This window comes from Cryptomeria japonica, chromosome 10, assembly GCF_030272615.1.
Source record: "Cryptomeria japonica chromosome 10, Sugi_1.0, whole genome shotgun sequence".
In the NCBI taxonomy this organism is placed as follows: domain Eukaryota; kingdom Viridiplantae; phylum Streptophyta; class Pinopsida; order Cupressales; family Cupressaceae; genus Cryptomeria; species Cryptomeria japonica.
In genome coordinates, this window is record NC_081414.1 from 426,738,463 (window position 1) to 426,752,906 (window position 14,444).

Consider the following 14,444-nt stretch of genomic DNA (forward strand, 5'->3'; position numbering starts at 1 on the left):
CTTTTTCTCAAGGCTCCTCTTCTATAAATACTTGAGAGGTTCATTGTAAATATATCTTTTGGAAAGCAAGCAAAAACTCTGCCAAATTTACAGCAAGAAGTCTTTGAGCTTATGTATGTGGATTGAAAGTTTTTGAAGAATAATAAAGAAGGATTACTCAAGTTTTGAGTCTTTGAACTACATGTTTGAGTTTGAATCTTTTTATTTCTTCTATGCAAAGTGTTTCTAAAGGAGCTTAGTCCAATCTGATTTGAAGTCTTTGAGCTGCAAGTAGAGAAGATTAATTAAAATAGGAAACCCTCTTGAAGAAGCAGCAAGTCTTTGAGCTTGCGTCTATTCTTGAGGAAAAATTACTGTTTGATAAGAAATAGCAGCAAGTCTTTGAGCTTGCATTAGTTCTTGTCTTTGTGTTAAAAGAATAGATTATTTCAGTCTTTGAGCTGTTATCTTTTATTCGTTGTAAAATTTAGTATAGCAAAGGGTAGATAGGACTTCCAATAGTCAAGTCTTTGAACTTGATATTGCTGTCCCGTCCCGAAGGAAGTGACGGAAGTCTTTGCGCTTTCAGGAAACTTCTTTTCCTTTCTCTCATTTCACTTGAAAGTAGTTACTGTTGTTCGTTTTCAATCGCTATCCTTTTCTATGAAGAGAAAAGGATATTGTCTTTCTTGAAGAAAGAAGGAAGACTGCTGTCCCATCCTGTTTTTATTTCAGTTTTAGTTAGATAGGGGGAGCCTTCCCTTAATTAGGAGAGTTTTTACTCATGTGCTGTGGTTGAAACCACAATTTTGTATATTTCCCCCAAGTGTACAAAATTTTCAACCAACAAGTTATATTCCATATATACTTTCAGGATGTTTGAGAGTGGTTTCAGACCTCCAGGAGTTATATTGCAAAATCTAGTTTTTTGAGGTTTTTCAGTTTCCAGACTTAGTCAAATTTCAGGATCAGGACATTCCAGACTTAGCCAAATTTCAGGATTAGGACTTTCAGACTTAGCCAAATTTTCAGGATCAGGACTTCACTCCAGCAGGACCTGCTATCCTATTGATCTCCCCGACAGCACTCAAAAAATGCAAAAGCCAACTGACAAAACCCTAAACGACCTAAAAAATAAAAACAAACCCTAAAAAGCAAAAAAACAGGGGTCCCCATTTGCAATGGGGCGATGTGTGAAAACGTCACAACAGAACCCTGGCCTGGCAGGGGCAGGTATGGTAATTTATGATCATAAGGTAAGATTTGTTCAATCTCGTTGTCATGCGATTGGTTTCAAGTCTAACAATTGTGTAGAATTCTTTGCTTTGTCCTTTGGTTTGGATATGGCTATATCTTTGGGAATTAAGGACTTGATAATTGAGGGTGATTCTATGGTTATTATTCAAAGTGTCATGAAAAAGAAGTCGATTTGTTGGCAATTACAATATATTCTTGATCATATTTTGCAAAAATTAGATTTTTTTGATTCCTTTTTTATTTCCCACTATTATAGGGAAGTGAATAAGATTGCAGATTTCTTGGCTAACTTAGCCATTGACAGTGAAGCTAATATGCGGGAGGTAAGTGTGGATGAGATCCCTTCCTCGGTTTTGGAATATTTGAAGTAAAGAAGGGCATAGTTTGTATTCTTCATCAACCTCCTTATTTGGTGTGGCTTTTCTTTGGTGTGGGTTCTACTATGCTTGGTCACAATGTTTATTTTGACAGGGTCTTTGATTATGGTTTCATTTCTGCTATGTGGTATCATTCTAACCAATGGTTTGGAGAATTGTGTTTCATAGACAGGGGTGGTTCAAACTGATGTTTTTTGGCAGCAATGGATATGCATCCTTCGGTGATCATACTTTAATCTTCCTTCTATATGCTTTTGTTAGCGGCTTCCTTTATATCTAATGCGGCTTATGTAATTGGGATGGGTTTTTTGATGTACTATGCCAATGGGCATTTGGTATTGGATAGAATAGGCTTGTGTTACTTAAGCAATACTGAAGGGTTTTCTTTCTGGTTCTATCCCTTCAGTGCTTTTTGAACCAGACACTGTAAAAAACTTTTAAAATTTAATATAGTTCAGTGGTTCTATCCACTTTTATCAAAAAAAAAATTAAAAAAATTACAAATTAAAAATTAAAAAGTAGGTATATCATAAAATAAAAATTAATTATAATTTTACAAACTTAAAGTCAGTTAGTAAACTGGAAAACTTTAAAATGGCTTGTGAAACAAACATTTGAATCTCCTCTCAACCTTTGTGTAGATTTTTTTTTATTTGTTTGATTAGCATGTCAATCTTTTGCATCATCAAATTGAGTGAACAGCACATGATGTTCAAAAAATATGTCCATATCTAATCTCCACTAATAAATCCACAGCCTTTCTATTTTTAGCATTGTCCATTATAACTTGGACAATGTTTTCACGGGCTCACCATCTCAATAGTTTCCATAAGGTTATGAGTAATAAAGTTTGCATTCTTCACTCGCCTTTACAATCAGCTACCTTAAAAAACATTGCCTTTTTTGGACACATTGTTTTAACATTGATTAATAATTTATTTTTAGAATCCTTCCATTAATGAAATGGGCACTCTTGTTTTCAATCATGTTTCTTTAATTGCTTATAATGATATCTTTGTGAAAGTTTACTTTTAGATGATAAAGTAGTGCTCACCTTTATATACATTATTAATTGTTATCATCATTTCCTTTCAATATGGTGGTCTAATACGATTGAAAAAGAAGAAGACAATTTTAACGTCCATGAGGCTAAACATAGCCTATGAGACAGCATGCCCAATCAAACCAACTTCTGCAAATCAATTCTTTTACTATGCAAGTTGATGATAAGCAACCCCAACTTCTCAATGTAGCCCTTGCTGAATAAATTATGTCAGAAACTAGTGAAGATATTAACAAACTTATCCCTGCTGTCCTTGAAGGCATCACACTCTAAAATAAAAGGCTCTTTCTTCCTAGCTTCTTTTGGCCTTTTCCAACACCCAGTCTCAGAGTGGAGTTGATGAGAGTGAAACTGAGCAATAAGAATTTTAGCTCTCCATGAGATATTGATGAGTGGAGTTGATGAGAGTGAAACTGAGCAATAAGAATTTTAGCTCTCCATGAGATATTGATGAGTGGAGTTGATGAGAGTGAAACTGAGCAATAAGAATTTTAGCTCTCTATGGGATATTGACCTCAGGGTAAGCTTTTTGAAGTTGATCATATGTAAGATTGAACTCATTGATATAATAATTTTTCTTTCTTCCTAACCCTATATCCCAAATACTCTTGTAAAAGTTACTATAACGGAAATCTTTATCTCTTTATTATTTGAAAGGAAGCCTATCGCCAATTTGTTATATATGTTTTATGAAAAATATATAAACAGCCGAACGTAGATAGGAAATCGTGGTATTTTATTAACCAGCTGTTCATTTGGACGCGGTGATAAGTGCTCATTAATATTATTATTTTTTTATAAATTATTTAAATATGGTTATTTGCGATACCTTGTTGGGCTGTACCAATAGTTGTTATTATTTGAGGCCATACTTTGTGGCAGCTTCTGATTTAATTCCTAAGAATATTTATTTAAGTTCTTGGTGCTAGCAATCGCATTATTTACTTATTTACGGTGCCGTTTTTTTTGGTGTTGGGTAAAATCAATCAGCAGGTTGATTTCATTCGAAATGGGATCCGTTTGGGAGATAATATGACACATTTATCAGTCGATAGGCTTCTTAAATGAACTTGCGAGTCCACACTAGTTGTATGGAAAAAGGAGTCTGTGTGGTCGAGCTTCCAAAAACAAATACTAAGGTGCCAATCATTATTGAATTATTAAAGGAAACGACCGGATTGTAGACCCCGCCAGCTGCAATGTGATCACAGCACTTACTCAAAGACTTTTTATTTGGCCATAATAGTTCCTAGATGGCTAATCGCCACTGTGGAGATCTTAATATTTTATGAAGACAGCCATGTTTCCAGCTAAGCTCATTCCGTTCCAGCGCTGAAGTTACACACATTATTGAATGTTTAATGAAATATATGACCAGCCGAAATTGGACAGGAAATTGTGATATTTTACTAACTAGCCATTCCATTTGGATGTGGTAATAAGTGTTCACTAACATTACTGTTTTTTTTTCAATTAAAATGGGTTGATACTTAACTCATTGCTGCCGTGACATCTTAAGTGCTGACTTGGCTGTATGCTAGGAGGAATTATTGTTTGTAGCAGCATTTTATACACTATCAGTATTAATTGCTGTGCCTTTAGAGGAGTCTACTCAGTAATTTGCTGCTGTATAGTTTATATTAGTCAGTAGCAGTTGTTTATTGTTAGTTTTGAGTTATCTGTCACTGCACGTCATGTATCTAGGAGGCTGTAGCATCTCTGTGAATACAGCCGAACAAGTCTAGACATATACATTATTAAACCTTAAGTAGTTTGCGGTTTCAACTGTAGTTCATCTTCAGAGGAATTGCGTCATGTGTCAACAAACATGATTCGTGTGAAGCAGTTTATTGTTTCTAGGTACTGTACATTTTTATACAGATTGCTTGTGAACTGTTTGATGAAATGTCTATCTTCAGATTGTTAGCCAACAGTTTAACAAAATTCCAGGTTTTGAATTAGATGAGTATTTCATTGCTTAATTAATCAAATTGTAATCATATGTGTGGTTCTTAACCATATAGCTTGAATGTGTGAGTCAGGTTGGCAATGTCACCAAGACTTGATAATTATTTAAAATTTCTGCATTGCATTCATTTTAAACTGTGCAGCTTGCCGCTAGTTAGTTAGTATCCCAATTACCATATGCTTTCATCTTGTCCACATTGAAATCTAGGTGATCAAAAAGTGTGTAGGTTATGCATTTTTCAAAAATATCAGTTTTGGGACACCACTTATTGAGTTCCTGTAATCTACACACATTCTCAATGACCCGTCCTTTTTAAACGTAACCACTAGACATCATTATGAATAAACAATGCCAAAATCATAATCTATTCAATGACATAATCATGGTCTCTAATTGGAGGTAGAACCTTGGGTTCCTAGAATCAATTCAATGACATGATCATGGTCTCTAACTAGAGGTAGGCCCTTGGGTTCTTGAAAAACCAATTGATGTTGTTGAATGATCTCTTGAAGCTTTGGTGGATTTTGAGATTTCACAGCTTGTGCTTCTATGATATGTAGTTGTGCCACTATGCAATAAGATCCTTTTTTAGGTAATCTCTCCATCCTATGAGAACTAATAATTTGTATTGGTGATGATTGCATTCCAAAAAATTTGTGCTAAAAAACATGAATCAGTCCTAAAAACTGGACACGTTCCTACCATTGCACTCGCAAAACTACATTTGCTCCTCTAATGGGGATGGCAAGCATTTAGTAATCTACCTAATAGTACCCCAGTTGGATATGATGACACTTACCAACACAAGAGATATGCTTCCCATTGGCTATCAATGACTTGGAAATTATAGATTGGATACAAAAAGTAGTTACGCTCATTAGCCAATCTTTTGTCAATGAAGTTGTGTGTACTACCTATTTCAACCAACACTCTCACCTTTTGCTTCTTGATCTAACCACCACTTTGAGTGTTTGCAGCATGCCTATCCCATTAAATGAATGTTGGGAGATATTAGGACTTTCTTCCACCTTAGAATTCACACACTCATTTTCTACATTTGGTTTTTCCATTGCTACTTCTCTCTCTTCCACAACCTCATTCTCAATAATCGTGCTTTTCTCCCTGTTAACACACTTATGACCTCTGGACTATTTGATATCACAATGCCAACATAGACATTTTCTATTTTCTCCAGCTCTTGTTGAGGAGAGATCTTAGTGATTTGCCTTGGGTTAAAAGAGTTTGACCTTATGTGAATCTTCTAGTTGTAAGTTTCATTGCTCAATGTGCAATGATTGCTGCATTCCTTTCCTAATTTTACAAGGTTCCATTCGATGCACATCATGCTTAATTTAGTCATTTAGTCCATTAATGTAGAATTGCAGCCTCTAATAAGGTGTCTCATCTTGAGTCTAGATTGCCAATGCCATATGATGAGCACTATATTTAGTTATGGATCCTATTTGTTTCAAATTTTTCAATTGGGTGAATGGCTACGCTTCCTGATATGTCATAAATTCATAATAGACTACTAAGCATTAGTAAATTCTTTCAAATTAAGCAACTATCTGTGTTTGTTTATTCATCCACTAGTACCACTGTTAAGGTTCAGATTCTAAATGTAGCGAGGCTATGCCAATCATTGCCTTCTCTAGTATATTGTGAAGCTTAAAGCCTTAAAATATTGTGCAACAAGACTTATCCATGAAGTCACATCCATACCATCAAACTTGTGGATGTCTATTTTGGATAGGTTCAATTTTTTACATTGGTAAAGCTGCCATATACCTTGGTTTGGTTGGTGCTTTGATTTAGACAATAGCTTTTGTTTAACCTGATCAAACCTCATTTAGAGTTTTTGCAAATAGGGCAAACAAATTACACATGATAACTGATGACATTCTTTCACATCCTATTGAAATGTTTCTCTCAAGAGAGTAATTGGTCTCCATGGTTGTAGAAAAGTTCTCAAATCCAAAAGTTGACATGGCTTTTGATGTAGTTGTCTTTTGGACTTTAGATTTGTGATTAGATAGGGGGGGATAGTACCCAGTGTGACCATAAAATTGTAAAACATGAGTTATAACTAACTTTTATGTTCCTCCTTTGACCAAACTTTGACTACTGAATCGCAGAATATGGTATGTATTCACTTGAAAACTATAGACCCTGCTTAATTTTATTTTTATTTTTCAATAAAAGTGGATTATTCCACTAAACTTTTTTATTAATATTTTTTTATTTTATTTTTTACACAGGATTCAAAGAGCATACCAGAGGAAAGAACCCTGGGAAGAAAACCTCTGGTCACAGCTCATAAAATAAACCTATAGTATCTAGCAGATCAATTTATACACCCTGTGCAAAACCACATACAAAATGCGGTCACAACACATATAATATTAGTTTTACATAGAGCCCATATAATTTTCAAATGTAGACTCCACAATTTCTTTCAATGGAAGAAGACGGAATTTTCCAAAGCCCCGTGCCAAATCCCATGAGCCAAAAACCTTCCTGCCAAAAAAGAAAGTATCAAAAAACTTTTGGAAAAACACTATTGTATCAAATACCATGAGCTCGAACACTCCTCCAGACAACGAACATGAATACTTGAAATGAAAGGGGAAAGCGGGAATAATTATCATCATAAAATTTTACATCAACATTACTCAAGAAAATCACATAACTATTACTGCAAACCTTCCCATACCCTAGAAGGAATTTCCTCAAAACCCACCTCTCACTGATTAGCATTGCTATCAATGGCTAAATTTGCCAAATAATCTGCAATCTTATTAACTTCTCTGTAGCAATGGGATAACAAAAAAGATTCAAACAATTCTAATTTTTGTAAAATTAGATCAAGTATATACCGCAAATTCCAACAATTTGATTTCTTTTTCATAACACATTGAATAATCACCATAGAATCACCTTCAATTAGTAAGTCCTTAATTCCCAAAGAGATTGCCATATCCAATCCAAAAGACAAAGCATGAAATTCCGCATAATTGTTAGTTTTAAAACCAATAGCATGACACTTAGCTCGAATAAAATTTGCATTGTGATCATAAATTACCATGCCTACCTCAGCCAGCCCAGGGTTACCACAAGAGGCCCCATCAAAATTCAGTTTAAAGTGCCCCTTCGAAGGAGGTTTCCATCTAGTAGAGCATCTCTTACCTATTGCATCATTCTTTTTCAAAATTGAACCATGAGAGGGTAAAACTGACAACATCTTCCAAGCTCTAGTAACTTTACTATCCTAGTGCGAAAAAGAAGTAAGATTGTCCAAATTCTTATAAATAAACGACAAAGCAACCTCAAAGATTGAAGACTCAATTTTTAATAGAACCTCAGACACGGGAGAACTTGTTTTTTTAAATATCCTATTGTTTCACTCTAGCCAAATATTCCAAATCACAATAGATGGAGATATGATCCAAAGGCATGCATAAAAAGATGAGGCAAACATAAAGGGCCAAGATCTAAAATGGGAAATGAGATCCTTACCAATAACAAAGGATATATTTAACTTCTCAAACAACCACTGCCAACATTCATAAGCATAACCACAATGTAGGAACAAGTGTGAAGAAGATTCCAAATTTTTGTTACAAAGGACACAAGGGAAAACAGCAATAATACCAAGCCTATCAAGTCGCATATCTGTAAGGACTCTATCCTGAATTGCCAACCAAGCAAAGGCTCCAGCTTTAGGAAGACAAGCCGAATGCCAAAACAACTTATAAGGCCAGGATGACAAATCTTTAGCAACCATAAGAGAGTTGTAACCATCTTTAACAGTGTACTTACCAGAAATATTCTTTATCCAAATAAGTTCATCCTCAAAATCAGAAAGAAATACAATTCTATCCCCCAAAATCTTCTCAAAATCTAATTTCATACTTTGATCAACATCTAAGAAATCAATCAACTTCCATCTAGCTAGCTTAAGGGGTCCACTAGTCACAATTTCAAAATAATCTGCTACAAAAATACCCCAAAGGGAGGAAAGAATAGTGATCAGAGGAGACCAATCTCTAATATTCACCAAAGGTGTGTATCCATTCCATACTTCATCCCAAAATCTGACCTTTCTACCATTGTGAACAATCCATAATCCATGAAAGATGAGGCAAAATAACTGATCTACATTTACAAAGGAAATTCCAAATGGCAGAACTCGAAGGCAAATTTGAGACTTTAAAAATGTACTCTCTCAGTCCATTATTTAAATATTTGGCAAACATAATTTGTGCCCATAAGGAGCTAGGCTTGTCATATAAATTCCAAACCAACTTAGCACCTAAGGCTAAATTTTGATTTTCTAGACTCCGAATTCCTGTTCCCCCAAGTTCCTTAGGCAAACATGCCTTATCCCACGCAACTAAAGGGAATTTTTTCTTGCCATCTTTATTATTGTTCCAAAGAAAATCTCTAAGGGTATCCTGTAAACTAACAATAACTGCTTTTGGAGACTTCGAAATAGACATGAGATATATGGGAACAGCATTCAAAACAGACTTGATGAGAACAATTTTACCCGCCAAAGTTAACCATCTATGGTTCCATGAGAGAATTGTTTTAGAAATGACTGAAATAATCTTATCCCAAAAACCAATCTTATCCTGTTTAACAAAGAAAGGAATCCCAAGGTAAGTACATGGAAGATTTCCAGTCTCAAATCCCTAAAAGGATTGCAACCTATGCTGAACCAGTTGTGATGTATTAAGGAAGAAAATCTTTGATTTATCACCATTCACTTTCTGACCAGAAAACGATGCATAATTTTGTATTATTTCTTTAATCACTTTTGCCTCAACTAACGAATCATGTCCAAATAACAGAGTATCATCTGCAAAGAGACAATGAGAAATTTTTTGGGGAATATTATGAATCCTTATACCTTTCCAAAGCCCCCCCACTTTAGCAGCCCAAATAGCCCAACTAAAGGTTTCAGCTAGGAGAATAAACAAAAAGGGAGAAAGGGGATCTCCCTGTCTCAAACCCCTGGTGGAAGAGAAAAAACCACAAGGAGAATCATTAATTAAAACAGAGAATCTTGCAGAAGAAATACATGCACGAATCCATTTGACCCAGGCTTTGAAAAAACCTAACTTCTCAAGAACAACACATAAAGCCCCCCACTCTACTCTATCATAAGCCTTCATCATGTCTAGTTTAAGTATCATGGCTGGTGTTCTTTGGGTGGAAATAGAATGAAGCACCTCATGTGCTACAATTGCACCTTCTGTCGTCTCCCTTCCAGGAACAAAACCACCTTGCTCCAATGAAATGATCCTAGGTAGAATTTTTGCCAACCTAAGGGAAATTGCCTTCGTAAATATCTTGTATAAAGTGTTACATAAAGCAATGGGGCGGAAGTCAGCAAAAGTCTTAGTATCCTCTTTTTTAGGAATAATTGCAATCATTGTAGTATTAAGTTCTTTTAAAATAGACCTATTTCTCCTAGCTTCCTCGAGAGCCCATAAAACATCATTTCCCACAAAATCCCAACATTTCTGAAAAAATAGAGTAAAACCATCTGGTCCCGGAGCTTTATTCGGATTCATGGCAAAGACAACACTCTTAACTTCTTCTAAGAAAAAGGGAGACATCAACATCTTATTGTCTTCCAAAGATACTAAAGGAGGAATATTAGATATAATATCATTGCTGAGATTTCCATTTTCCAAAGATAATAATGACTTAAAAAACATAACTGCCTCTGAAACAATATCCTCTGGCTCTGTCAATAAATTCCCATTCTAACATTGAATACAAGATATCCTATTCTTACATCTTTTAATCTTAGTTGAAGAATGAAAAAATTTTGTGTTCTTATCACCATCTGAAAGCCATAACTCTCTAGATTTCTGCCTCCAATAGATTTCCTCTCTAGCTAACACCTTCTCAAGCTGTAAGTTTAGTGACTTCAATTCATCAAAAACTTGTGGCACCATACTTACAAACTCTCAAAAAAATTAAAAATCCAAAAAAAAAAAAAAAAAAAGGAAAATGTCAGCATGTAAAGCAAATTTATGAAAAATAGAAAATTTGCAATAACTTATTAAAGATGATCGCGGAAAGCTGAAAATCTTTTTCATGGTTTGTGAGATATGGCAGAAAAGAAAAGAAAATGTTTGCCCAATTGTTGGACTGTGATTCAGAGTCAATCAAATATAAAACCTCTTCAAGGGTGGCCTCCAAAAATCAGAGTATAATTAAATAAATTCAATAATACAATTTATGATGATTTAGAAGAGCCTTGCTATTCCCTATTTATGGAGATAATTAGGTAGGGTCATAGCTCTTAGTCCTAATTGAGTTTGCATAAGGAAATAATTAGAACTAATAAATGAAAAATTGAAGTTAATACACTTAAAAAATAGAATATTAGGGGCATAACACCAACCATTAGGATTTATCTCCTAGCAGGTGTGAAGATGACCATATTATTTATTTTTCTATTATTTTATTAAGTGTCCAGCAAGATAGTTAATGGTCACTGGGGCATAATGCCAACCCTTACGATTTATCTCCTATGAGGTGTGATGATGACTGTATTATTTAATTTTCTATTACCCTATTCAAGAGTCCAGCAAGATGGTTAATGATCACTGTCTTCATAGTGCTCAAGTACAACTGCATTACATGCTAACCATATTTGAACAACCATCTATTTCCTATAAGTGCATATAGTTTAAGGAAATAAGATTCACCGTATAATTCGTCACTTGAGTTACTGACTGCTTAGCCAGGTTGAGAGCTGCAAATGTACAGTGGTTCTGGGCTTGACCTCAAGTGAAAGACTTTTTCAGACACGATATTGAATGCTTGTTTTCCAAGTAGATCAAGATATATTTAACCCCATCTTTGTCATGCTTAATAAAAACTAAACCAAGTAATAAATTTATCTTAGTCGAATGCTCATAAGACAGTTCACAAATGTGGGTTCTCAATGCATACCACGAGAATTTCTTCATTATGTCAAGGACCACATTTTTTAATAATATCTATTCAAGGGGCATGAGGAGTGGAGAAATAAGAACAGAACCATACCATGCTGTTTCTTGCCATTTGTGGCAAGTTAGCCGCCCTTGACAATTGTATTTTTTCTCAAATCATATTGAAATCTTCCTTAATACAGCCCAAGTAGGCCTAATGGTGAAGGTCTGCATGCTCCATTAGTGGAGGCATATGATATTACAAAAGTTAATATAAATATTAAAAACAATCACTTTGTGGGCTTTTAAAGGCCGTTCATACACCAAATCGGGGTCTCGCTTCGTGGTGAGCTTAAAACTGCCTCTATTATCTATTTTTACTGCTATTGGTTTGCAATTATATATCTAAATTATTGCTTTCAATTTTAAATGGTATTCTCTTTATTTTTCCCTTTGTTTTTTCACCCTTTTTCATTACTTTGTCTTTTATGGTACTTCGATGATTAACCTGCTTCTTTTTAACTTTAGTGTGTATCCTTTTTCATTTTTCATTTCTTATTTGCAAATGTTTTAGTGTAATCTTCAGTTTGTATCATATATATATGGTATATTGGAATATAAAAAACAAGACGATGCATTTAGTTCTCACTTGATTTCAGCATCATTTAGAATTCTTTGGTGGATAGCATGTGTAGCGATTGGTGCTATTGTACTCGTCAGGTCTAACAACTTTTTCCTTTTATGGCAGTAAATGACAATGTGAAATCAAACGAGGAGAAAATAAAAGAAGCGGTATTCATGAATGATGGAATACCATTTTGGGTTGTAGCTTCGGGTTATGTAGGTTTTGCAGCAATTTCTGTTGGAGTAATTCCTGTCATTTTCCCTCCTTTGAAGTGGTACTTGGTTCTGATTTGCTATATTATGGCACCAGCCCTTGCATTTTGCAATTCTTACGGAACAGGTTTGACTGACTGGAGCTTGGCTAGCACATATGGAAAGCTAGGTCTCTTCATTTTTGCATCATGTGTGGGTAGCAATGGTGGTGTCATTGCAGGTTTGGCAGCATGTGGGGTTATGATGTCAATTGTGTCTACGGCGGCTGATTTAATGCAGGATTTCAAGACTGGCTTTCTTACCCTCTCCTCTCCAAGATCCATGTTTATAAGCCAATTAGTTGGTACTGTAATGGGTTGCATTTTGGCGCCCCTCACTTTCTGGATGTTTTGGACCGCTTTTGATATAGGATCCCCTGACGGAGCATATAAGGCACCTTATGCTGTGATTTTTCGGGAAATGGCAATTCTAGGTGTGGAAGGCTTTTCTGCATTGCCAAAACATTGTTTGCAAATTTCTTATGGATTTTTCACATCGGCAATAGTAATAAATTTCCTAAGGGATTGTAGTCCTCATAAAATTTCAAGGTTCATTCCCATCCCAATGGCCATGGCAATACCTTTCTATATTGGAGCTTACTTCGCAATTGACATGTTTATTGGCTCTGTAATATTATTTTTTTGGGAGAGAGTGAATCGTAAGGATGCGGAAGAATATTCAGGAGCTGTGGCTTCAGGATTGATCTGTGGGGATGGTATTTGGACCATACCTTCAGCAATTCTATCACTTTGTAGGATAAACCCACCTATCTGTATGTCATTCTCCTCCACATGAAGTGCTTGAAGAACTCAGAAGATTCCCAAGTGGTAGATTCAAACTGAAGTATTTCATCCACTCATCTGTATGTGAATTGCATCAACGAAATATTGGAAGTTCTCAAGTGTGGTATAAAATCTTCAATTATTCATCACGGTGATATCAACTGTAATTCTCCATACTTGCACTTAAATGACAGTTGTTATATAACATTTATCTATATGTACGGTAACATGAATTTGTTTTGAAATGTAACACATACCACATGCATGTGTATCAATCAAATGTCTATGTTATTACCATCAGAAACTTTAGGCTTCGAAATTAGTCCTTGAAGTTTGCTGGAAGAATTTGGAAAATATACATATATTTAAATTGAGAATGCAAAATATATAAACAGTTCAATTTCATTACCTTCTCTTTCAAGAAGAAAGGGTAGGGCTTGTTTGTCTCAACGTGACCTACTTAAAGAAGTTGCTTCAATAAAGGATGTTTCAACCAGATTAAATTATTAGTTGGTATTTCAGTTGAATCAAATGTAATTTCGTTGCTGGTTCGGTTCTGCACTGAATAAATAACAAATGGCTAGCATTTTTGGAATATATGTAATCAATCTTTTACCAAACTTTCATCTTAGTAGAGAACACATTTTCTTATCTGAGCAAAGCCATATCAAACATTTTGTGTCTAACAGATTGCTTTGATATACAGTTTGTGAAGCTTAGAAAGTGTTCCCATGCAATTTTTTACTTAGGGAAAGGAAAATTTGGAATCTTTTTCTAGCTAATAAAAATAACACATGGCTTCATCAAATTTTTTTCCTTTCTTTTTTGTTTGATTTAAATTTTGCTTCTAAATTCTATATGTAAAAAATATTATTAAAAATTTCATTTAAAAGTGTCATTTAAGAGGGTTGCTTAAAAATAAGCACAATTTTTTTATGCATGGGGTCACCAGCTCCACAAATTGTTGCACAAAAAGTGGAGCAGCAGCTGCATGGGGACCTGCCCTTAATAGTCATAACTAGATGTCTATATTCCAGTGATGATTTATGACTAACGAAAGATAAATGAAGAGAAGAGAAGAAAGTGCATGTTAAGATTTAAATTATTAGTTGACATGTTTTATTTGAATCAAATGAAATTTAATTGCTGGTTCAGTGCTGCATTGAATAAATAACAAATGGCTAGCAT

At 34.8% G+C, this 14,444-nt stretch overlaps 1 protein-coding gene across 1 annotated transcript; it reads left to right on the forward strand.

Annotated features, from left to right (window-relative positions):
* The first annotated feature begins 12,346 nt into the window (after positions 1-12,346).
* On the forward strand, positions 12,347-13,752 carry LOC131075768 (probable metal-nicotianamine transporter YSL6). The gene has a single exon (XM_058012658.2). The coding sequence runs from the start codon at positions 12,397-12,399 to the stop codon at positions 13,267-13,269; it is 873 nt and encodes a 290-aa protein (XP_057868641.1). The 5' UTR covers positions 12,347-12,396; the 3' UTR covers positions 13,270-13,752.
* Positions 13,753-14,444: the final 692 nt, after the last annotated feature.

Coding starts and splice junctions, on each gene's coding strand:
- LOC131075768 (XM_058012658.2), top strand. CDS start 12,397: ATGAATGATGGAATACCATTTTGGGTTGTAGCTTCGGGTTATGTAGGT.